Source organism: Meriones unguiculatus, chromosome 1 (assembly GCF_030254825.1).
Source record: "Meriones unguiculatus strain TT.TT164.6M chromosome 1, Bangor_MerUng_6.1, whole genome shotgun sequence".
NCBI lineage: Eukaryota > Metazoa > Chordata > Mammalia > Rodentia > Muridae > Meriones > Meriones unguiculatus.
This window is the reverse complement of record NC_083349.1, coordinates 180,306,301-180,327,924: the sequence shown is the minus strand read 5'-3', so window position 1 is coordinate 180,327,924 and position 21,624 is coordinate 180,306,301. Positions and strand designations below refer to the sequence as shown.

Below are 21,624 nucleotides of genomic sequence, written 5' to 3'. Positions count from 1 at the left end.
GAGACAGAGCAGAGGGGAGAGGCAGCCACTTGTGGGGAAGAGGCAGGAAGAGAGACCAGTAGAGGCAGAAGGGCAGGAAGCAGGAAGCTGGCTCTGACTTCATGCCAGGTGCTGGGCTGGCACTCGGCAAATGTGATCTCCCTTCATGTCTGTGAAACAAAAGGAGACCACGTTCAGGCGGGCAGCGGAAACAGAGAAGGAAGCTGGCCAAGGGAACAGACATTTGTAAGCCCAAGGTGTCACCAGCAATGATGGATGTTGCCAGAAGGCCAAGAGTGATGCAGCCAAGGGCCATTTGACTCCCAAGACTGAGATTTGTGGAGACGTTTTCCACCATGCAAGGAGGCGGAAGCCAGATTGCACAAGACCAAGGATAGGTGGGCGGGACAGAGTGTGGGCAGGAGCCTGTTACTATTTCCAGGGATAGAAGAAGGGGGTTGGGACACCACTGGAGGGTGGCCAGGTTTCTATGTCAAAGGAGGAAATGTCGAGATGGGTGTAAGGCTACACCAGGACCTGGGTGTGGCTTGCCTGTTGGACCGGCACCCTCCTCCTTTCTACAGGAAATCCCATCAGAGATTAACCTGGGTGAACCCTTCAGGCATTCCACCTTCCCTGGAGTGGTTCCCGCCCTCCTCAGCACCCCGGCAGTCACCCCTGCCTGCCGTGCCACGTCAGCCCAGAGCGTAATGCTGTAGCGACAGGTGCCGAGTTCCATGCCAGACCCTGATGGATGCTCTGAATGTGCTCCTGTCGTTCATGCTCTTCTTAACACCCTCAGATGTGGCGGGGTGCTCCTGAGCTCCGAGCCTCGCTGGCAGGCGACTAGGCTGTGCGCCTGAATCTTCTCACCACAGGGTAGCTTCCCAGCAGAAGAGTTTGTGATTTCTTGCCGGATGCCAGTACCTAGGACTCGGTTATTCTGCAATGGCTGAGCACCTATCTGTGCCTGGCACATAGCCGTTGCCCTCGCAGGAGGACATAGGTGTGGATAACAGGCTCAGAGTTGGTGTTCGAGTTCTGTGCTGAGGATTCGTGATGGTGTGTTGGAGTGGTCCGAAGCGGGTCTTGAAGGTTCCCACGTGGGCGGGAAGAGTATAAAGAGTGGGTCTGCTGAGGGCACAGTGAGAAGCTCAGCTGACTCCACAGAATCCAGCGTGGAAAAGGTTGTGAGACAGGTGGGAGGGATGTGTTGGCATCAGTCTGTGCCAAAGGAACCGTCAGAGAGGGTTGTGCGCTGAGGCGCTGAAGCTTCCAAAGCTGTCAGTCAGCATCGGGGCAGATGAGTGGCAGAGCCGGAGGCTGGGGCAGGGATCTGGGCCTGAAGTAACCTGGAGTGTGGGGAGGGACCCATGGGAAGAGCTTACGAATAGCTGTCACTTCTGAGTTCAGTGACTGGCATTGCCTGTAGGCTGGTGGCAGAGGGTGACGGTTGTACCATGTGGTCTGTGATTGTCATCAGCTGCTCCCCTTCTTGCATACCAACTGGGTCATCCCTGCCCTGACAGTTCACCCTCCTCCCTGCAGCCGCCCCGACCTCAAATGTTGGTTGGATGCTGTGTGTATCCTACATGCTACTCACATGAATGAGCAGAAAGCCTTGAGGAGCCCAGTGGGGCTCAGTGTATCCGTAGCTCCCTGTTCCTCCCCACCACCCCCTGCTGGGGAATCAGACCTGCAGCTTTGTGCTTCAAGGGAAGTGCTCTACCACTGAGCTGCATGCTCCCTAGCTCTGTGGCTGCTTCCTTCTGTTGCCTGTGTTTTCCTCTTTGGGACAGACTATCTATCCTATAGCCCATGCTGGCCTTGAATTTGCTATATTGGTGATAATAACCCCTGGATTTCTAATCTTCCTGCCTCTACTTCCCAAGTTCTGGGGCTGCGAGTGTGAAGCGCCATGCCTGTATTTTTTTTAAGATTAAAAAGTAGTTTAAAGGTATACATACATACATGTATATGCACACACACATATATATATGCGTGTGTACAGGTGCCTGCGGAGGCACTGATGCTGGTGGAGCTGCCGTTCCAGGTGTTTTGTGAGCTCTCTGATGTGGGTGCTCTTCACCGCTGAGCTATCTAACTCGCCAGCTGCCATCATGCTGGGGGTTCGTGATGGTCGGATTTTACCACCCAGGGCTCTGTGTTTGCTAGGCATGCGTGTTAACAACGGAGCTGTAGCCCTCCAGCGTTCCTTCTCTCCTTTAATAACATGAGATAAACATCTGTATGTGTTAAAAAAAATCAAAACATGAAAAAGTTTGTCTCCACCAAGTAATATGGGTAATAGGAGCTTTTCCTTTTTCTTTCTTCTTCTTCTTTTAGTGAGATACTGTCTCGTGTAACCCACAGTGGCCTAAAGCTCACTGTGTAGTCGGAACTGACCTTGAACTCTTTATCCTCTTGCCTGTGTTTCTCAAATTCAGGGATTATAGGTGAGCGCACATTCAGATGAACAACACTCTTATCCCCGGTGGCAGCTAAAATATTCTCCCGTTTGCCTCTCAAGGTGTCCTAGCGATCTTTTGGTTTCAGATAGAGCTCCAACTGTCTACTTACAGTTGGTGCATTTGACAGAGGCCCACGCCTGTATCAGGTGTTTCTTGGGGCTGTGGAGATGGCCTCATGGGTAAGAACACATGCTGTTCAAGCATGAGACCTGAGTGCGAATCCCTGTACCCAGTGCCCCATGCATACCTGTCACCCCTGCGCTGTGACGGATGGAGACAGAGAGAGTGCTGAGGTTCGCTGGTGGCACCCCAGCTCCAGTTTCAGTGAGAGACCTGTCTCAAGGGAGTATGGCAGAGAGTGGCGTCTTCCTCTGGCCTCTGGAGTATACACGGGCGTGCACATCCTCACACGTATGCGTATATACCATACACACACAGAGTCCGTGCCATCTTATATAACATCAGCTATGTAATATTCCATCATGTGGTCGAGTCTAACTTTTTAGTGTGACTATTGTAAATCTGTTCTATACCTCAGGTAAACTAATTTTTGTTGTTGTTTGCCCATTTATTGACCCAAGATCTCATTTATGCAGCCTCCGTCTGGCCCGGAACTTACTGGGTAAACCAGGCTGGCCTCTGAGTTCCACCTGCCTCTGCCTCCTTAGTGCTGAGGTCAAGGTCTTTCTAATTTATTTATTATTTGTGTTTATGTTTAAAATGTAATTCTTTTAGAGATACTACTTAATATGTCACTTAGGCTGGCCTGGAGCTCAAGATCATCCTGCTTGAGCAGATTGCTAGGGTTCCAAGTGCCCTGTTTGACCCATGTGGTCAACTTCTCCATAACAGTTCTGCTCCCACCTTCATTCCTAACGCTTCTTGCCAGTTCTGTAATGTTGTCTTGCGGTAGATCGCATCTCAACAGAGTTCTCATCTACATTATCTTTAGGGTCCCCTCTTAGACGCCATTTTGGAGTCTTAGAGGCCAAGACTGTAAGCCACTCCCCAGTTGAGGAAGTGGCCTCAGGCTCAGGGCACCCCATGCTCTGTCCCACTCAGCCCGGCCCTCCTTCTTTTGCAGACAAACATGAAACGAAGCTGAAGGGGGTCATCTACTTCCAGGCCATCGAGGAAGTGTACTATGACCACCTGCGCAGCGCAGCCAAGGTGAGGCAGGGCGGTCCAGCGCTCGGCTGCAGGGATAGCCACCAGGAAGGGGTGTCACCCAGCCTGCCCTTCGCTCTCCCTCTTTACCAGTTTTCTCTTCCTTTCTTCCTCTCCCCCTCCCAGAAAAGGTTTTTCCACTTCACTATGGTGACTGAGGTACCCTCAACCCCACATTGCCAATAACCAGAACTGCTCGTATTAACAGCTCCTGTGCCCTCTGACCCCTGACCCCCTCCTCCATCCCTCTAACTTGCTCCAGGCCAGAGAGAGGAGAGAGCAAGGAGCTCCTGTGGATTGGAGCCCGCTTGTTGCCTCCCTCTCAGGCCAGGATGGCTGGTGTAGCTCTGAGGGCACAGACAGCATGGACAAGGGGATTAAAGGGGTGGTAGGGGGATGTGCAGGCACTAGCTTGGAGAGGGCAACTTGATAAAAGGATGTGTTAGAGGCTGAGCCAGCCTTATGCAAAGTTGCCCTCTCTCTTGCCAGCCCCTCCCCCCAACCCCTGACCTCTGTCCCTCTGTGGTCTGCACCAGCATCCTACTTACAACCTTTTCCTGCCACTTTTTGGCTTAGAGGAGAATCTGGTTCTCGCTGGGACAACCCTTCTGACAGATTCTCTTGTGTTAACTTTGGAACTGAGGTATGCCCCTGTTGCGGTTGCAAGGGTTAGAGAGCCTTGTGTTAGAACGCAAACCTCTGGACCCTTGAGGACCAGGCTCTGGCCTGTTTGAGACTCGGCCTTACGTTCAGGGCCTCCTGGGGGACTTTGAGGAGAAAAGCAGGCTAGGCAGGTAACTATGCATGGACCCTCCCCTCCCCATCTTAGCACTTCCTGTCCTGCCTTGCAGAGTCCGAATCCAGCCCTCACCTTCTGTGTGAAGACCCATGACCGGCTGTACTACATGGTGGCCCCGTCCGCAGAGGCCATGCGCATCTGGATGGATGTCATTGTCACCGGAGCCGAGGGCTACACTCAGTTTATGAACTAACTCCCAGGCACCTCCTGGGTCCCCAGGTCAGCCCCAGGACCCCACGCCCTGCCACTTGCTGCTCTGCTTGTCCCTGGAGACAGTGGCACCCTGGGCACTGGGTCACAGAGGCTCAGGATGTCGTAGAGTACCCCAGGGCTTTTGTGCAAGAAGACTAATTGTTCTGTAAGGAGTTTGGTGCTTGAGAACTGGGCTCCGGTCCCTAAAGAGCCAGCAGAGTGGAAAGGAAGAGGGGGAGGCCTCGTTACCTCCTGGGAGCCCAAAAGTGCCGAGTTCCCTCCAGGGTCCGGCAGGCTGAAGAGTGTCGCAGAACTGGCCTCTCAGCTCTGTCCTGACGCCTGCTCACCCCAGCTTTTCTCTTTGTAGAGGACAAACTATGGTACCAGAATCTGCCAAAGATCCCCTTCTCATCCCACACTTCTGCAGGGGCCTGGGGGGAGCTGAGCAGACCCACGGGTAGAGTTGGGAAGCAGCTCAGGCCTGTACTTCCCATCCCTGTTCTGCCTCCTCGTTCACCCCCTCCATAGTTTTCGCTACTTTGCTCAAGGACCAGAGACCTCAGGTGTCATCCTTGAGGTCCAGCCCTGTGTCTTGTTGCAAACCATCCCCGTCGTTTCCGTGGTGACTGCTTCGTCACCATGGTTACACACTAATTGCCATGGCCACACTGTAGCTCTGCCCACTGCTTCAGCTGTGGGCCACATGAGGGTATGTGCCATCATCTCTCCGACCCAGGCCTGGGGGGCCTGTCATGTGGTGGGAGGAGACGGAATACCTCCCTGCTGCAGTGTGTCTCCAGCCCCCAGTCCAGCCCTCTCCCTTCCACTGTGCCTTGCTTAGAGCCAGAAGGGATGATTTCCGGGGATCCAAGACCAGAGGAACAGCAGCACTGAGGGGAGAGGAAGCTGAGAGGGCTGTCCTCCCATTCTGACAGGGCCAGTTCCCGATAGCCCTTCTTTCTGGGCACCCAGAGAGAAGCCTGAGCTGGGGGTGGGGAGGGCAGAAGCAGAAGCCCTGAGCTGTGCTACCCTCCCTTCAGTCTCCCAAGAGTGATGGGAAAGGAGAGCCGAGGATCAAGTCTCCAGCTGGCTGGCCTCAGCCTTTGCGCCTTAACACTAAGCCACCTTCCCAGCCCTCCCCAGCACTGGGCCCGGGTTGCTGGGCCTGGCTGGGTGTTTTGCAGTATTTGTAAGCATTTCAGCAGAACAATAAAGGCATTTTGACTATGTACATTTGTGTGGGTGTCCAGGTGTGTGTGGAACCGAGTGGGGGACTTCGGGCATCAGCATTCAGTTTTCGCAAGAGTGGAACTTTCCACCCTACCACCGAAGGTTACAGGAGGGAATCCAGTCCCCCAGTCTCCACCTCCTAATCACTTCTTGCTTCGGTACACTCTGAGCAGGACAGCTCAGGATGGGGGTGGGGTGCAGAGGAGGGGGGAAGAAGAGCTTTAATGAGCCAGGGGCCAGAGCCAGAGGAGCACACACAGGCAGTAAGGCCATGCTTGTCCTTGTCACTGTAGCAGAAGGCTGAGAAGAAGGGCAGCCACTAGGCAGTGGGGTCCCAGAGAAGCTGACTGGGTCCCTGAAGTCAGCTGGTCACCATAGCGGTCCAGAAGCATCAGAGCCAGTCCGTTGGTCCAGCCAAATCCTTCCTGGATAGAGGCCAGGACAGTGGGGGTCAGATCTCTGAAGCTCCCAAGCCCTGTTTCGGGATCCTCTCTTCCCAGGGTTTTTAGCCCAGGACTAGATTACTATTCAGAATCTCGCCCATAGACCACCTATTGGGCATCTCAGATCTGGGGGGGGCTGCATGTTCTGGAGGGAGTTGCCTGTAAATGTTGATCAGCTCACCCTAGCTTGCTCACCTGAACTTCATACTCCCCTCCTCCACCTGGATGTCCACCGTTGCTGATGTCATACTAGGGGCAAATGTGTGAGGTAATGGTTACTGCTCCTAAGCCGATCAGAACAGAACTGCGCTAGGCTGTCGCTCAGGCCCCTGCAGTGCCCAAGAATGGCCAGCAGGGGCCGCACCATCCTGGCTTGTGCTGTCTTAGGCCTGGCAAAGCCTGTCACAGGCCCAGCATTTCAACCATGGAATGAGACCCGTACCCCACCCAGCTCACCTTCTCATACATGGCTGACGTTTGGGAGTAGACTTTGAAGTTGGTTTTGATCCAGTTCTGGGCCAGCTGAAAAGCCACCTCCTGAGTCCGGGGGGAAGCTGACTTGGCCAAACCTAGACCCCACCCCAGGTAATGCCTGAGTATCCAGAGTTGGGGCAGAACAGAAGTTTCAGCCTTACTCTCCCCAAGGCAGAAAGGAGGCTGAGGTCCTCAGATCTCCTTTCTGGACCTGTGGACCCACGTGTTCTTCGTCCAGGGCCTGGAGTTAGAGCTTTCCTACCTCTGATGACCAGGTCCTGGAGGGAAGCCCAGGCATTGGGGAAGTCCCACTGCTGGCCAGTGTTGCGAAGAGAGGTCGGGATCCCGTACTGGTAGGTCAAGATCTTACTGTCCTACAAGGTTCCAGACACTGATGTGACTGTGGGTGGTGGCTGAGGCAGGAGCCAAGGGCCTCAGGGAAGGCAGATCTGACCCTCCAGACCCTTCTTGTCCCGCCTCACAGCTGCTCCCAGTGGCCTCAGTGAGACTTGCAGACTAAGATGGGCATGGCCAACAGGTAGGGAGGGTCCGGCCCCCAGGATGCCAGGCCCGCCTGCTGTCGCCTCACCTCCAAGTACTTGAGAGCCTTGTCAGCGGCACTAGGGTCTGAAAAGCAGCCAGCCCAGAGAGGGGCAAGGTTGGAGGGATAAAACTCCAGGTTCTTCTCCCCTTTTTCCAAGTCGTAGTCGAACCAGGCACCCTTCTGCTCGTCCCACAGGATGGCCTCCATGGCGGCCAAGCGCTGGGCCCGCAAGTTCCGGTACTTTGTGGCCTCAACGTCATTCCCTGGGAGGCGCTGCCTTTAGTGCCACCAGGCAGAGCGCTGGACACTGCCCTTGAGTCTCTGGCTTTAGGTGTCTTCACATTGCCCTCTTTCATATGTGGTACCCACACATGCTAAGTCTAGGGACCAAGGACTGTGATTCCAGTTCTCACTAGAATTAATGGCTTCTTGAACCAATGGTCTCCGCCCGGCTCCCAGGTCCACCATTCTGAGGACTCTCACTCTGAGGGGTTAAGGAGAGCTTTGGGGAATGAAGAGAGATCTGCTGTGTGCACCGCAGTGCCTGCTCACATGCCCTAGAGGTCCTCATGGAACAAAAGGGGCAGCAATGTGAAGAAGATAAGTAGGGCTCCTGTCGTTCTCTTCCCTCGATGCTGAAGGCTTAAACTGGCTGGAGAGCCCTACACCCAGTCCCACGGCCAAGGTCGATGCAGTGGCCCATACCAGACAGTCTCCTCTCATTGGGTGCTTACCTAGTCTGGAGTAGAAGCTGCTCATCAGTTCCTCTGCTTGGCACAGGAAAGCATTCAGGTCAATAGGTACCATTTTGCTGGTTCTGATGCTGCTAAGCGAATCAGGGTTTGGGCCTCCGACAAGCCAGCGTGAAGAGAAGTCCCAGCCAGACTCAGCCCCAGCCTTGAGCTCAGCCCACAGAGCCTCTCGGTCCCCTGTGAGGACAGAAGAGCAACCCCAGGCCAGAAGTGACTGCAGCAAGCAGCCACAGATCAGAGTCAGATGTACACAGAGCTCAGTACCCTCCGTCCCGTCCCTCCTTCCTCCTCCTGTCCCTGCTTACCTTCTGGCACAGTGTTTGCCAATTCTGCATCTTTGCTGTAGGACTCTGGCCTAGCAAAGAAAAGGATAAGGTCCCTCCGCTCAATCAGAAAGAGAAGTCATCTTGACTCCTCTACCCTGTCACCCTGATACACACAAGAAAAGAGGACCTAAGGCAGACAAGGAACCGATAGCAGGCCACTTTCTCACCTGGGTCCCCCATAAGGGACATTGTAGAGATTCAAGGTATAGTTTTGTCCTCCTGAGCTCACAGAGACAGTTCTGTTCACAGTCCAGAAGTCCAGTTCTGAGGCTAGAGTCCCAATATTCTCCCTGGGGCGGAGCGAGTAATACCTCAGCCTAGGTACAGAGCCACCGCCCTTGGCCCTGGGAAATCTCCAGCACAGGACACACGTGCAGGCCAGCACAGGCAAGGTACCCACTGAAGGAAGGTGACATTCTTGGTGTGAGTCACGTATCGATCCATCATGAGAGTCAGGAGTGGGGGCTGGCTCCGTTGCAGGTAATACACACGTCCGCCATTGGGGATGTGTCCGTAGCTGCCGAGAGGGGCTCTGCTTAGCCCCTGGCCCAACAGCTAGGCCAAGGCAAGCGCAGCTCACTGCCCAAGGTCCCTTCTTACGTTTTCACCAGAGCCAGAAAGTTTTGCAGCATGCCCTTCACCGTTGAGGCCATCTCAGAGAGAAGCAGTCCTTCCATCACCCAGTAGGAGTCCCTGGGGAGGGATCAGGCACGCGTCACCCAGCTTTCACCCTCTGCCCTGAACTCCCACCAGGAGGGTGCCTGCCCTGGGTTCCCCCCACCACTGCCAGCCTCCAGACGTGGGCACTCACCAATAGTAGAATTCGACAAAACGTCCTCCAGGCACGATGAAGGGGTGTTCTGAGTAGATCAGGGAGAACCTCTCTGGGCGTGTGAGGACTTCTGGTTTCATCTGGAATCAGGAAAGAGGGTACAGGGGAGCCTAGCACCAGCCTTGATGGTGAGGGCTGCAGAGGGCAGGGGCAGAGGGCCTGGCATCCCTAGGTGGGGAGGCTGGTTCTGTTGTTCCTTCTGTTTTGCTGTGTGGTCAAGGCCAGCTCCTGCGAGTCTTAGGGTCCTCACTGTCCACACGCCAGCCTCTGGGGTTCTGGCTCAACCTGAAGGTATGCTGAAGCCATGACCACTCAGCATGGCATCAAGGCTGGTGTCCATAATTGTGACCCAGATGAGGCTGAATGGATGAGACAATGCTAGTTGATTAAGGTCTCCCTAGATCCCTCCAACATTCCTATTGCTAGTTGAAGCCAAACTCAGAAAATAGAAAACCTTCTCCCAGTCCCCCTCCCAGAGTGATGAAACCCATGACCTTTCCCCAGGGGCAGCTGGGATCGGGAGCAGTGACGATTGGCACGGGGCCTCTTGGGTCCTTCTTCTGCCCGTTGCTGCCAGTCCCAAGTGTGTTGGTGGGGATCTCAGCCTGCCTCAATCATTTTGAGCAAGCAGCAGAATGGGAATCAGGTATGTACCCAGTAGACTGCATGGTCCTGGGGAGCCTTAGGGCAAACCACCAGGTAGGAAGGAGAGTCCCTCAGCACTGGGCTGAACACAGGCTGGCCATACGCAGCCAAAATGACTGTCCTTGGGACTGAAGCTAGCCCAGAAGCTCAGGAAGGGAGAGAGGCAGAGAACATGACCTTCTACCATGGCCCTCTGTGCTACAGGAGGCAGCCCACAGGCGGCAGGACTGGCTCGGTTTGCATAGGTGGACGTGAGGAGTTAGAAGCAGATGTTCCCTTCTGAAGTCAGAAGCGCATTCTAGAGGCTTCTGTTTAGAGCTCAGAGGTGTGGGCTGTGTTCTTAGGGAATGCCTGTGCTTCAGGCACTGTGGCTCCCAACAGGCGCTGCTCTGTCCCATCCCAGGAGCAGTCAGTCAGGCCATGAAGCAGGCCCAGGCCACTGCTACCTTCTTTCCCAGTTTTTTCCAGATCTGGTGCAGCTCTTCCGCCCACACACGCAGCTTGGCATCTGAGATCTTCTGCAGGAACTGAGGGCTAGAAGAGAGGACCCCACAGGGTTCATGGAGGCAGTCCCTCATGAAGGCCCTCTCCTAGTCTTCTTTCCAGAGAGGTTACCTGTCCTTCCAGTCCTCTGGGGTCCAGGGCTGCAGCTCCTGCCCAACAGGCTGGAAGTGCCGCTGGACAAACTCCAGAAGCTGTTCCCTGGGGATGCTGTGGTTGTACGCCAGGGCCAGCTGGCTGAAGTTCTGCAGGACTTCATCTGGAGAGCAGGTGACATCAAGGAGTTAGTGGGTATGCTGAGGCCCACTGTGATTAGGGAAACCTATACCGCTCCCCCACCTGCCTGATAAAAGGTTTGGGAGAAGCCAAGGTGGCTTTACCTGGAGATGCGGCCAGTGACATATCCACAAACTGCTTGTCGTCCTGGTAGAGTTTGGCCATCTGAACTTGATGCAGGAGCTCCCCATGGCAGTAGATCTGGCTGCAGAGATAGAGGGCGTGGTAGTGGTCAGAAGAGAGGGCTAAGGTATGGACAGATGACTAGTTGTTGTTGTGATGATGATGATGGTGGTGGTGGTGGTGGTGGTGGTGGTGGTGGTGGTGATGTTGATGATGACAGGATATCTTTATCATGCATCCTTGGCTGTCCTGGAACTTGATATGTAGACCAGGCTGGCCTCTAATTCACAGAGATCTACCTGCCACTGCCTCAGAAGTACTGGGATTAAAGTCATGCACCTTTAAGCCTGCCTGTGGAAATGCATTAATAAATCTTTCCCAAGCTGGGTGTGATATTGCAGGATATTTGATCACATCATCAAACCCAAGATTGTGAACTGGAACCTGTTTCTTGTGGTGTAGCTTAATCCTAGCACACACCTTTAACCCAAGAGCTTTCTGTTTATTACAAATAAGTAGTTGTGGTGTGGCTTAGCCCTAGCAAATCTTTAACCAAAGAGAAAACACCCAGCTGACCTTAGTATTCAGCCAACATCCCAGAAGGAAAAATCTCCTTCCCCTTCTCTTTGCTGTCTTAAATATTCTTCAACTCAATGTTCCTCCTTTATACTTCCTGTGCATCTCTCTAGCCATCCTCTGGACTTCCTCTCACTGTCTATGGTTTTTTCTTTTTTTCCTATATTCGTTTCCTGTCAACTGGTTGTTTGCTTTGCCTCTTGACCTAGGGTTAAGCTTATTTAATCCCAGTTACAGAAAGCTCTTGCATTAAAGGTGTGTGCTAGGGCCGAGCCACAACTCAACTATTTGTTTAGAATAAGCAGAAAGCTCTTGGTTAAAGGCATGTGCTAAGGCTGAGCCATACCACAACAAGAAACAGATTTTTTTTTTCCAGTTCACAATCTTGGAGTTCATAATATGATCAACTATCTTGTAACATTTCCCCCTTTTGTCTAAATAAAAAACTCTTTCTCTAACATCAATAAACTATATACTGTCCGATAAGAATTACATTCACAATATCCAGACCATATGCATTTAGTAACCTTGGAGAAAGTAGTATCTGTCCTCTCTTGGTGAGTCCAAAGTTCTGTATCTAAATCACTTTCTATCATAACTTGCATTTGCCAAACTAAAACCATCTTTTTAGACTTAAAACAATTTTCTTAAATCCTAAACAACTTAAGCTTAACTGTGAGACTGTAACTACCTAGTCTTCAACCCCATCAGAGACTTGAGAAGGATAAATATTACCTGAGTAGACAGGAAGTACAGAGTAAGCAGCTTCCAAAACTATAGAAATGACAGAGACTGCTGGCTGCCTGAGCAGTCACCCAAGATTCCTCCGCATCCATCTCCTCAGCCATCAAATCTGGCCTAGAATATCTGACAGATTTTTCTGTGAAGCAGGAATTATGAAGGACTTCTCTACTTCATCCTGGCATAGTTCAGCACTTGACTTTCTTTGTGTCCACAGAGCTTGGCCACAGCTTGGGCAGCATGCTGTTAGCAGTTGAGGCAAGGGCAGTTTCTTGCCCAGGGGCAACTAGCCACATTTGACACAAACTCCACAAGGAGGTTCTTCGATGCTCATCATCTTCTTTGAAGTAGTATGGGGGTGCTGCCAGGAGCTGACATGTCTTATTGTCAAAAAAGTTTTAAATTAATAAAACATCTTTAAATGTTATATTCTGTAGATCTCTGAGGTTTTTGAAGAGCATCTATCTATCTCAGTATATTTGAATAGGCAGATGTTGTTTGTCTCTAGCTATTTACTATCTAATTAACTTAGAAAACACCCGTGATTAACTAAACTAGCACCTAACAAAACCACAAGTTTGATTGACTATTAACTTGCATTTCTAAATTATCCTAAACAGTTAGTAATAGTAGCTTTCAAAAGAACTAGAACTTTACATCTACTTTTTAAGAATTACATAGGTACAACAGCTTAAAAAGAGTTGATACATAGTATGTTGTAACCAAAATGTAACCTTAATTTTGTATCATTGTATAAGGATCTATACCAATGTAACCAAATATAACCTTAATTTTGTATCAATATACAAAGATCTATAAGAGTAGGTTCAATAATCTACCTTGTTTTTCTATAATTTCTATATTAGTTCTATATCCTTCCTTTTTTTCTTTCCAACCCTTCTCCCCCTTCATAAGAAAGAGAGGATAGAGAAAAGAAAAAGAGAGAGAATCCCTGAGTCTAGCCTCTTATACCCTGTTTCTTCCCTGATCAAGACCATTGTACAACTTGCAGCCCAATCCCCTTAAATGCCAACAAACATCCATAACCCACCGAACCACCAAAAAACCCACCCATCCTGCCTTTTGGGAATGGGACGTCACTCTCTTAAAATTGATTCCTGATGATTTGGGATGTAGTTTCCTTTTGGGAGCCCAAAAAATTGGAAAAATGACCAAGTCTTAAGAAAGATAGCTCTCACATTTGCTATCTAGTCCCTATGTGCTGTGAAAATGCAGGCTTAAATGAAGTCCTGACTGTAACAGTCAGAAAGGTTAGGATGTGCCCTTAATCCCAGTATTCCAGGGGTGGTGGTGGTAGGCAGATGTCTGTTAGTTAGAGTCCAGCCTGATCTGCATATAGCATTCCAGGACATCCAGGCCTACATAGTGGGACCCTAACTCAAAAAAGAAAGAAGAAGAAGAAGAAGAGGAGGAGGAGGAGGAGGAGGAGGAGGAACTAGATAAAGAATCTCAGGCCAAGGGAATTAAGAGCATTTGCTACCCTTCCAGAGGACCCAGGTTCAATTCCTCGGCACCCACAAGGCTGCTCACAACTGTCTGTAACTCCAGTTTTAGAGGATCTGATGCTTCTTCTGGCCCCGTGAGCATCAGGTACACAAATGGTGTGCACTTGTTCACGCAGAGCAAATGCCCATACACTTCTTAACAATTTATGTATTTTATTTGTGTTGGTGTTTTGCCTGCATGTATGTCTGTGAGGGGGTGTCGGGTCCTGTAGGACTAGAGTTGCAGATAGCTAGGAGCTGCCAATGTGGGTGCTGGGAATTGAACTCAGGACCTCTGAAAGAACAGCTAGTGCTCTTAACTGCTGAACCATTTTTTCAACCAGCCCATATACTTTTTAATTAAAAAAAGAAAGAGAAAAAAGGAAGAAAGAAGGAAAGAAAGAGAAGGAAAGAAAGAAAGGAAGGAAGGAAGAAAGGAAGGAAGGCAGGAAGGAAGGAAGGAAGGAAGGAAGGAAGGAAGGAAGGAAGGAAGGAAAAGTGCAAGGGAGGATACAGTCCCCAGAAGACACCAGTGGGCCAAATGACTTCACATCGAATGGACATGTTGGGAATTGAACTCAGGTTCTCTCAAGGGCTCTTAACTAATGAGCCACCTTTCTAGTTCCTTGCTCCTTTACCTGTTTATTTTTGAGACAGGATCTCACTAAGTTAACTTGGCTGGCCTTGAATTCACAAAGCCCCACCTGCCTCTGCCTTTTGTTTTATTTTATTTTTTAAGGTTGGTTGTTACTATGTGTAGCTCAGGCTGGTCTCAAATTCTAGATCCTCTTGTTGAAGCCTCCTGGGTGCTGAGATTTACAAAGGTGTGTCCTCGAGCTCAGCTGGGACTTACTTTAAATGAGGAGAGGCATTCAGAGGAAAAGACTGATTAATTAGAGCGAGCAGATCTCTCCCAGGATGGGAACAAAGGTTGGAGAAGTGAAGAGGAGGGTCAGGCCAAGTCCATGAATAATGCTAGATAATGCCAGGCTCCAGCCCTGGGGACGGGCAGTGCACTGCCCCCGCCGGGCCTCCTGATTATTTAATGCATACTGAGGCCAAAGTAGTTATGGCAGCACCCTCCACCGCAGCTGCCAGGGCTCGAGGGACAATCTCACGGCCTTCTACCTTATTCCACGGAGGCTTCCAAAATGCTCTCCCGCACTCTGACCTCCCTTGCTCCAAGGGTCAGAAGGCACAGCCCTTGGAACACTAGGAAGGATCACTAGGTACTCTCCTGAGGATGTTTGTGTCTTCCCTTTTGGAAGGCCTGGCCTCTGTGGTATAATGACGCACCGTGGGGGCCAATTTTGGTCCACGCGTTTGAACAGACACAGGGAGATTGATTTTGTTCCCAGCCCAACCGGGAATCCAGAAAATAATCAAAATCCCTCCCCATAAACAGATGAGGCCCAGAAATGTTTTCTGCGTAATTTTCACAGACTTGTCTATAGCTAGCGAAGCTGAACGGCACTGTGATACAATGAGGTTGCTGACATCACTGATAGGCTTAACTACCTGGTTTAAGTAACTCATTTGATGGCATGGTACTGACGATCAGATACACTGGGAGACTGAGCAAAAGCATCCTCTAGACAGAGCTCCAAGAGAACAGACGGGCCTGAGAAGAGCTGCAGTAGTCTCTGAGCTGTGCGGTGCTACCAGGCTTGTCTACAGCACAGTAACACATCAAGCAGAGCAAAGAGTTAGCGCAGAACATATTCCTAGAGGTCATTAAGTAAGACTGAAAGCTCCTTTAACCCTGTCACTAGTCTTGGCCGATTCCTTCAGATACTGTCATAGACCAACGGGTCCCACCGCTGTGTCTTTTGGGTAAGTTCTACATTAAGTGGAAATGTCCAGACATATAGGATGGTGCAGTCCTAAGAGTCTTGGCCAGCTGGGCTGGAGTGTTGGCTCATCAGTTAGGAACATTTGCTATTCCTGCAGAGGACCTGGGTTTCGTTCCCGGAACCCACTTGATGGCCCTCAACCATCTCTGACTGCAGTTTCAGAGTATCTGATACCCTCTCTGACCTCCACCGGCACTGCGTGCATATGATGAGCTTACATGCAGGCAAAACACTCCCAAACATAAAACAAACAAACAAACAAATCAAAGTATGGGCCAGGCATGGTGGGAAACATCTTTAATCCCAGTGCTTGGGAAGAGCTCTATGAGTTTGAGGCCAGCCTGGTCTATGTAGTGAGTTACTGGACAGCCGGGGCTACATAGAGAGACATTGTCTCAAAAAAAAAAATAAAATAAAAAAATAGAACTGATTATTTAAAAATAATCAACCAGGTACATTGGTGTATGCCTGTAATCCCAGCACTTGGAAAGGCAGAGGCAGGCAGATTTCTGTGAGTTTGAGGCCAGCCTGGTCTATAAAATGAGTCCAGGGCAGCCAAGGCTACACAGAGAAACCCTGACTCAAAAAACAAACAAACAAACAAAAATCATGGCCAAGGTCAGCATAGCTGTGATGTAGGCAATTCAGTTCTGATACAAATCAGGCTCCACACTACTAAAGCCGCCCTCACTCAGATGCTTGTGACAAGTTTGAGGATCTTCAGGCTGCTTACGGTTTGGAGTAACTGGTTACAAATGGCTGGCGTGGGAATTTTTATTGATAAGCACAGTTTCATTTCCTTGCTTGGGAACCACCCTGGATTCTGGCACTAGTAGATGTGGCCCTGCTGGGACAGTGGCATCAGGTAAAGAAGAGCAAGCTCAGATGACAAGAAAACAACAGCTTTACTGTTCCCTTCCCCCATGGGAAGAACTGGCTAGTCAGGCCGGCATCCTCCCACACCTGCTTTCGAAGGCACCAGAAAAGCAGAGGCCTGTACTAACAGTGTGCTAGAGCTCCCGAACGCTGGCACTTATGTGAGCGTGTGCAGGCCGGCCTTTCACGCCTTTATCTCTCATTATTCCCTGCTGTACAAGACACGTCTTCACTGCCTGTTCCCAGCTTCCTCCTCGTCCCGCATTCAGGGTCTTATCCTGGAGTGGCCCTGTACTAGATATGGAGCCAAGGATGACCTTGAACTTCCAATCCTTCTGCTTCCACCTCCCGAGTGCTGGGATTAGAGGAATGGACCACACTGCCGCATTTATGCGGTGCTAGGGATCAACTTCCTGTATGCTAGGCTTGTGTTCTACCAACTGAGCCTCACACCTTTAAAGGTCACAGAGTTTTTGCCATTATCTTTCCTCCTGACCATTATGATCCGGGATATTAGTCCCCACTCAAGAGTTGGTAAAACCCAAACTTATAGGCAAAGACTCTTAATTCAGCCCATGGAATTGAGTTCTTATTCCCTTCAACCAAAACAGGGTGCTCCACGTTCACCTCGGAATGGACATCAGATTACACAAACTGTGGGTTTATTGAGAGTGTCCATAGGGCACAGCCCCTCTCTCTCTGAGAGCTTCAACATGGTCCGGATGCCATAGTCTTTCGTGTATCAGCAGTATCTCACGGCCTCTAGTTTTAGGGGAAATTTCAACTAATATCTGATAGCAAGCTACTAATTACCCCACTGGCTGGCAGTTCCCTAGTCCAAAGTATCAGCAATTATGCTGGGAAGGTGTTCAAAGGCTACTGCTCCAAGGCCCATTCTCTGCCGACCAGAAGGTGAACAGCTCCTGGGGCGGGGGGGGGGGGGGTTCGTGCATGCCTATACTCCCATACTTAAATGGGTGAAGAAGGAAGGTTGAGAGATCGACGTCAGCCTGGACCACACAATGAGACCCACCGAGCCATCCCGTCAGTTCCTGGTTTAGTTTTTGAGACGGGGTCTCATGTAGCCCAAGGTAGCTACATGAGGATGACCTTCAGGTTGACTTTGAACTTGCAATCCTCCTGCCTCTACCTCCCAAGAGCTGGGATTAGAAGTAGGTGCCACCATGCCTTGCTTCTGCAGTACTGGGATCAAACCCAAGGCTTCGCTCATGCTAGGGCAGGCCCTCTACATCCCATGTCCTACTCGTGTAGTTGGTCTTTTTTAGAGCTCCTTGAGAGGAGGGGGGAGAGGGGGGAGAAGGAGAGAGAGAGAGTGCATATGGGTGTACAAACACAGGAATGTGAGTGCAGGTGCCCCCGGAGTCAGAAGGGGTGGAGCTACTTGGAACTGGAGTTACAGGAGGGTGTGAGCTGCCAAGTGTGGGTGCTGGGACCCGAACTCCAATTCCCTGGGAGAGTAGAGTGTGTTCTTAAGCCCTGAGCCGTCTCTCCAGTCCTGCTTGTTTCTTATTGGTGTCCTTTGCCTCACATATCGGGGAGTCAGTTCCCTAGGAATTAGAGCCATCATCTCAAAACCCACTAACACAGCACAACACTTCTGTTTGTTTGGTTTCTTGTGAGTTTGGTTTTGTTGTTGTTGAGATAAATAGGGTCTCTCAATGTGGCCTTGGCTATTCTGGAACTCACAAGCTAGGCCAGGTTGGCCTTGAACTCACAGAGGTCTACTTGTCTCCGCCTCAGCAGTGCTTGAATTAAAGGAGTGCGCTGAGCCTGGTACAAATGTTCTTCAGTGCCAAAGCAATCCTGTGGTCACCCAGGAGTGAAAACTCCTCATCACCTAGGGTGTTTTGTTTCGTTTTGTTTCCTTCCTTTTTCTCCTAAATCATACACTAACACCAACTGCAATTTAATTCTGGTGCAAGCCACTTGGAGACATGCAATTCCACACACAGGTTAAGGGGACAGCCCTTTTTAATGAAGAGGACAGCAATAAGCTTAGGAGGAACTGAGTATAAATGTGGCAGGTCCTTTGGTCCTCAGATTCCATAAAATTTGTTAGAACCCAGAACCCAGGAAACCACCACTACACTTGTGATAACATTTTTCTCTTGTTTTTGCTTTTCATAATAGGGTTTCTCTGTGTAGCCCTGGCTGTCCTGGAACTTGCTCTGTAGACCATGCTGGCCTTGAACTCAGAGGTCTGCCTGCCTCTGCCTACCTGAGGCATTAAGGACACGCCCAGCCCAGTTCTATTTTTCTTACTGGGAGCAAATCAGGATGAGCCAAATGAAGACACTGCTGGGTGGGGGTGGGGAGACTCTTGACCACTGAGATGTTCCTCACTGTGGAACCAAGATGCTTCACTCAGCCAATTCACTGGTGTGCCTCCAACCCAGAAAGCTTCACCAGTGTCTGGAATCCAGAGATTTGGTCAGGGTTCGTTACAAAGAGCACAATTATCTGAGTCACTGGCCATGTGATTGAATGCAGTGTCCAGGAACCTTCCTTTTCCTGAAGGTCAAATGATATCTTGTGACCCAAAAGTCCAAGTTTCTTAATTTCTTGTGTTTCTGGAGTGGCTGCCCCCATCCTGAGTCATCCTAGAGGCATGCGCCCCCTGGGGGCATGCCGAAAGTCACCTTATTTCCATAAGCCATCAAGGCCCATGCTGAGCCTATCATCTGAGAAATTCCAAGGGCTTAGACATAGCCTGCCGGGAAACCAAGAGGAAGACTCCTCAGATTCCTCATCACACAGCAGAAAAGCACTGCCTGCACAGGCGGGCACACGGCCAAGTCTCCTGAGAGCCCAGGGCTAAGACAGCAAACCATGTAGCCTGGTGAGTGCTTTCAAGCTCTACGGCTATCTTAGGCTAATGTTGTGATTTATGGGAGGGGCAACAGGCCACACACTATCAGTTTAACCTAGAGAGCTAGAGAGGTCACCGTCAATGACCCCCAAAAGAAAGCCAAACTCGGAGACTTGGGAGCCTCTTGGGTACTTCATGAGCACATTCCCTGGGAGAGAGAGGACTGCTGGAAGGTTGAGCTTCTTCTCTCCTAGACTACCCTATGTCTGTTCCATCAATGGCTTTCATCCGCAAGTGCACATGTGACTGTCTCGGGAGACCACTGACATGCCACTGGCCTCAGGGACAAGCAGCATGGTCTTCACTCTGCAGATAGTCCAACAGGACACAAGAAACCAGATTGAACTGTCACTCTGAAATCCTGACTGCTTCTGATCAAACAAGTCCTAGCAATTACTCCACGTCCTTCCCTTCCTTTCACACTCCCTCGATTGGTCCTCAATAAGTCTTCACAGCTCAGTCTTCAAAACGCATCCCCTGCAGAATCTTCAGTCCTGCCACCAGCCCACGGGGCCTGGTCTCCTTTTCCCTAGAGCCATCTCTACATCAGGGCCTGGTTCTATAGTCCAGGCTACACGGGACTTTGTGACCCTTGGAAGACATCCCAGAGCCTTTGCCCTGCAGGCTCTCTGCCTTGCTGTCTCCTTCTGCTCAAAGCTGGCTCCTTCCACGGTTCTGTTTGTTCATTGCCTCCTCTGAGGCTCGCCCCATCCTAACACCCTTCTGCTTATTCCCTGCTTAGCTCCCCAGCTTCTCTTTCCCCTCCGAGGCTCTGTTTTCACCCTTCTTGAGCGAGTTGGTGATGTGGGGGTAGAGTGGAAGGCACCATAACCAGGAGGCAGGATGGCACCCTCGTCTTTGTATTTGCTGGAGAAAGGTTTGACTTGCCCTGGGCCACAGAAAGAGAGAGAGAGAGAGAGCAGCAGGGTAAGCTAAACCCCATGGGCTCTTGACAGGCCCTAGACTCCCCTCACACCGGGCTAGGAAAGTTTTGCTAGAACAATGGAGGGAACAGCCCAGCTCAATCCAAGGAGCAGCTTGGATGGTGAGCTCTGGCCAGCTGCACGGAGGGCCGGCTTTGGTCAACAGCTTTGGGGTCACATAGAGGCTGCCTCAAAGTTCTAGCTTGTTCCAACACAGTAAATTTTGGTGTCTGGCACAGGATCTACCCCCTGAAAGCCCAAATTATTTCTCCCTTTCTCCCTGAGATGCTGGCCCTTAGAGGGTGAGCTTTCATTGCAGCTTTCTGTCCTTGCCCTCAAAAATCAAAACAAAACCAAGCCAGGCATGGTGGCCCACAGCTGCCTTTTTTTTTTTTTTTGAGACAGGGTTTCTCTCTGTCCTGGAGTCCATCTGTAGTCTAGGCTGGCCTCGAACTCACAGAAATGTGCCTGCCTCTGGCTCCCCGAGTGCTGGGATTACAGGTGTGTACCGCCAAGCCTACATCTTTAATCCTAGCTCTCAGAAGGCAGAGGCAGGCAGGTTTCTGTGAGTTCGTTATAGGCCAGCCTGGTCTACAAAGTCTCAGGAAAAACCAGGGATACACAGAGAAACCCTTTCTCGAAAAACAAAACAAACAAACAAAACCAAAAGCTCACCCTCCCCTTCCTCCTACACCCAGCTTCTCCTTACTCCTACCTCTCACAGGGTGGTGGTAGGGCCTCCTGGGACCTGAATCCCAGCCCCAGCAGAAGCAGCAGGTGCAGCTCCCAGGTCATCCTGGTCATCCATCCACTGTGGCTGGAACCAAGTGAACAAGCCCTGAATGGCACCTCTGGCTTGCCTTCCCAGGTCAGCCAAAGTCCAGGCCATGAGGTGTGGCCATCTGAGGTGCTTCGTGTTCCGGTGGACTGCTCACTGCTTCTGCTTACCAGCCACAGTGGTCACTACCCCGCTGGCCACCATTACTGTTTGTTTCTTCCATTTCTCAATCCCAACTGGTGTCACAAGCTCGGCGACTTTTCTCAGAGTCACATGGTGGGCAGCCAAGGGCCAGGGCCACAACTGAGGTCAGCCATGTATGAGTTAGACAGGAAGTCTGTGTGTGGCTCCCAAGTCACTAACATCAGAAGGGACCATTTCTTTTATCATTTTAAACAGAATGGCTCAAGTCTTCCCCTCCAACGCAACGTCAAACTCAGACCCTCACTGTTCTTCACAGGAGACATTGTGGGGACACAGGAAGACCCACTGTAAGATGGTATCTGAAGTGAGTCTTGAGGAATACTGTCAGGAGGCCATTCCCTCATATGGGACATTCAGAGACTTGGCATCAGTGCAGGGGAAGGTGGTGTGACAGGCTGGAGGGACATGTTGGCACCAGTTAGTGAAAAGGTTTTGCTGAGGAGCTGGAGAGATGGCTCAGCAGTTAAGGGCACCTGCTGCTCTTCCAGAGGACTCAGGTTCAATTCCCAGCACCCACATGGCAG

At 50.9% G+C, this 21,624-nt stretch overlaps 2 protein-coding genes across 48 annotated transcripts in view; one reads left to right on the top strand and one right to left on the bottom strand.

Moving 5' to 3' along the window:
* Window positions 1–5,839, top strand: part of Phldb1 (pleckstrin homology like domain family B member 1) — a 47,296-nt gene extending 41,457 nt beyond the window's left edge. For 31 of the 46 annotated variants that reach the window (XM_021637936.2, XM_060372645.1, XM_060372640.1 and 28 more), the window contains 2 exons: window positions 3,535–3,620; window positions 4,469–5,839. In XM_021637936.2, coding sequence (XP_021493611.1) covers window positions 3,535–3,620; window positions 4,469–4,609 — 227 coding nt within the window. In that variant the 3' untranslated portion in view covers window positions 4,610–5,839. Of the gene's footprint in view, window positions 1–3,534; window positions 3,621–3,743; window positions 3,777–4,468 lie in introns of all 46 variants that reach the window. The other 15 variants (XM_060372555.1, XM_060372548.1, XM_060372561.1 and 12 more) reach the window with 1 other exon arrangement.
* Window positions 5,823–21,113, bottom strand: Treh (trehalase). 2 transcript variants are annotated; one of them, XM_021637938.2, is made up of 15 exons: window positions 20,834–21,112; window positions 10,736–10,836; window positions 10,470–10,614; window positions 10,301–10,388; window positions 9,189–9,289; window positions 8,978–9,070; window positions 8,778–8,894; window positions 8,545–8,667; window positions 8,357–8,406; window positions 8,034–8,228; window positions 7,345–7,562; window positions 7,018–7,129; window positions 6,738–6,850; window positions 6,477–6,530; window positions 5,823–6,263 (listed from the first exon to the last, which is right to left on the bottom strand). In XM_021637938.2, exons 1-15 carry the CDS (start codon window positions 20,920–20,922, stop codon window positions 6,123–6,125), a joined length of 1,740 nt encoding a protein of 579 aa, XP_021493613.1. In that variant the 5' UTR covers window positions 20,923–21,112; the 3' UTR covers window positions 5,823–6,122. The 2 variants fall into 2 exon arrangements, with proteins under 2 accessions (XP_021493613.1, XP_021493614.1); XM_021637939.2 differs by lacking the exon at window positions 9,189–9,289 and having other exon boundaries at window positions 10,736–10,832; window positions 20,834–21,113.
* Window positions 21,114–21,624: the final 511 nt, after the last annotated feature.